General features: G+C 48.1%; 1 protein-coding gene across 2 annotated transcripts in view; it reads right to left on the bottom strand.

Moving 5' to 3' along the window:
* Positions 1–427: 427 nt before the first annotated feature.
* Positions 428–1,899, bottom strand: part of ttc7b (tetratricopeptide repeat domain 7B) — a 106,114-nt gene continuing 104,642 nt past the window's right edge. Inside the window, exon 21 of one of the 2 annotated variants that reach the window (XM_063183769.1) lies at positions 428–710. In XM_063183769.1, the coding sequence (XP_063039839.1) occupies positions 489–710 (222 nt within the window). In that variant the 3' untranslated portion in view covers positions 428–488. The remainder of the gene's footprint in view (positions 711–1,899) is intronic. The other variant, XM_063183770.1, reaches the window with a different exon arrangement.

Raw genomic sequence — 1,899 nt, 5'->3', positions numbered from 1 at the left:
TGTGTATGTCAGGTGTGTGTGTGTGTGTTATAGCGTGTGGGGTATGATTGTGTATGTGTCAGGTGTGTGTGTGTGTTATAGTGAGCGGAGGATGATGGTGTGTGTATAGGGGTGTGTATGGTGTGTATAGGGGTGTGTGTATATCAGGTGTGTGTGTGTGTGTGTGTGTTATAGCGTGTGGGGTATGATGGTGTGTGTATAGGGGTGTGTGTGTTATAGTGAGCGGAGGATGATGGTGTGTGTATAGGGGTGTGTATGGTGTGTATAGGGGTGTGTGTATATCAGGTGTGTGTGTGTGTGTTATAGTGAGCGGAGGATGATGGTGAGTGTATAGGGGTGTGTATGGTGTGTATGTCAGGTGTGTGTCAGGTGTGTGTATGTCAGGTGCGGTCAGGTGTGTATGGTGTGTATATGTGTGTGTGTTATAGCGTGCAGGGGGGGTTATGGTGTGTATAGGGGTGTGTGTATGTCAGGTGTGTGTGTGTGTGTTATAGTGAGCGGGGGATGATGGTGAAGGGCAGCACGGGGCTGCTGGCCTCCAGCTCCAGGGCGGTCAGGAAGCACTCGGTGGCGGCGGCGGCGTTGCCCTGGGCCTGCAGCACCTCCCCCAGGCTCTTCCACACCTCGTGGGCCGTGCTGCTCACCTGCACCGCGTCACGCAACACCTTCTCCGCCAGGCTGTAGCGCTGCAGCTGGTGCAGAATCACACCCTGGAGGAGAGAGAGAGAGAGGAGAGGGAGGGGGGAGGGGGAGAAGGAGAGAGAGGGAGGGAGTGAGAGAGTTAGTTACAAGGATACAAGGAGTTACATGCATAGAATTACAAAGGAGGCAGTATTGTGACATGTCCTTTCAAAGTTCTGTTACCCTGTTGTCCAGAAAACAACGGCATGATATGATGTGATAGTGTGCTTCCAAGATTCAAATCATAATTATTTAATTAAAAGTAATGATTAGCCTTTTGCAACCTTTTCCATGCGTACACTGTCATAGTTTTATATATTTTTTATTGTATAATGTTGACAAATGTGCAAAAAAGAAAATGAATGAAGGAAATATCGTAGTGCATCATGATAGTATTGCATTGTGGCATGTGCATCATGATGCGCATCCAATCGTAAACCTCTTCCCAATACCCACCCCTTGTGTGTGTGTGTGTGTGTGTGTGTGTGTGTGTGTGTGTGTGTGTGTGTGTGTGTGTGTGTGTGTGTGTGTGCGCGCGCGCATGTGTGTGTGTGTGTGTGTGTGAGAGAGAGAGAGATAGGGAGAGGGAGAGGGAGTGAGTGTGGGTGGATACACGTGAGAGAGTGATAGAGAGAGGGAGGGTGGAAGAATATGGGTGTGAAAGTGAGAGAGAAATAGACTGTGTGTTTGGGGTGTGTGTGTGTGTGTGTGTGTGTGTGTGTGTGTGTGTGTGTGTGTGTGTGTGTGTGTGTGTGTGTGTGTGTGTGAGAGAGAGAGTGTGTAAGAGAGTGTGTAGCAGAGAGGTAGTGTGTGTTTACAGAATTCAGAGTGTAAATGTGTATGTGTGTGAGATAGACAGAGAGAGATAAAAAAGAAAACATAGAAGGAAAGAACAAAGAAATGGAAGAGGTGTGTTAAGGAGTGTGTGGAGGAAATGTGTGAGAGAGGAAGGGTGTGTGTGTGTGTGTGTGTGTGTGTGTGTGTGTGTGTGTGTGTGTGTGTGTGTGTGTGTGTGTGTGTGTGTGTGAGAGCGAGAGAGAAACAAGATAGAGATTTAACACTCATTCATTAAGCAGTGCTGCGTTGTTTCACACTAATGAAAGATTAACACGCATGTGACTCCTTAGCGGACGCGTTCTCTCTCTCTCTCTCTCTCTCTCTCCTTCCCCCTTCCTCTGTCTCTTTTTCTCCCTCTCCTGCATGTTCTCTCTCTCTCTC

This window comes from Engraulis encrasicolus, chromosome 19, assembly GCF_034702125.1.
Source record: "Engraulis encrasicolus isolate BLACKSEA-1 chromosome 19, IST_EnEncr_1.0, whole genome shotgun sequence".
NCBI lineage: Eukaryota > Metazoa > Chordata > Actinopteri > Clupeiformes > Engraulidae > Engraulis > Engraulis encrasicolus.
This window is presented reverse-complemented; position numbering and strand designations above follow the sequence as displayed.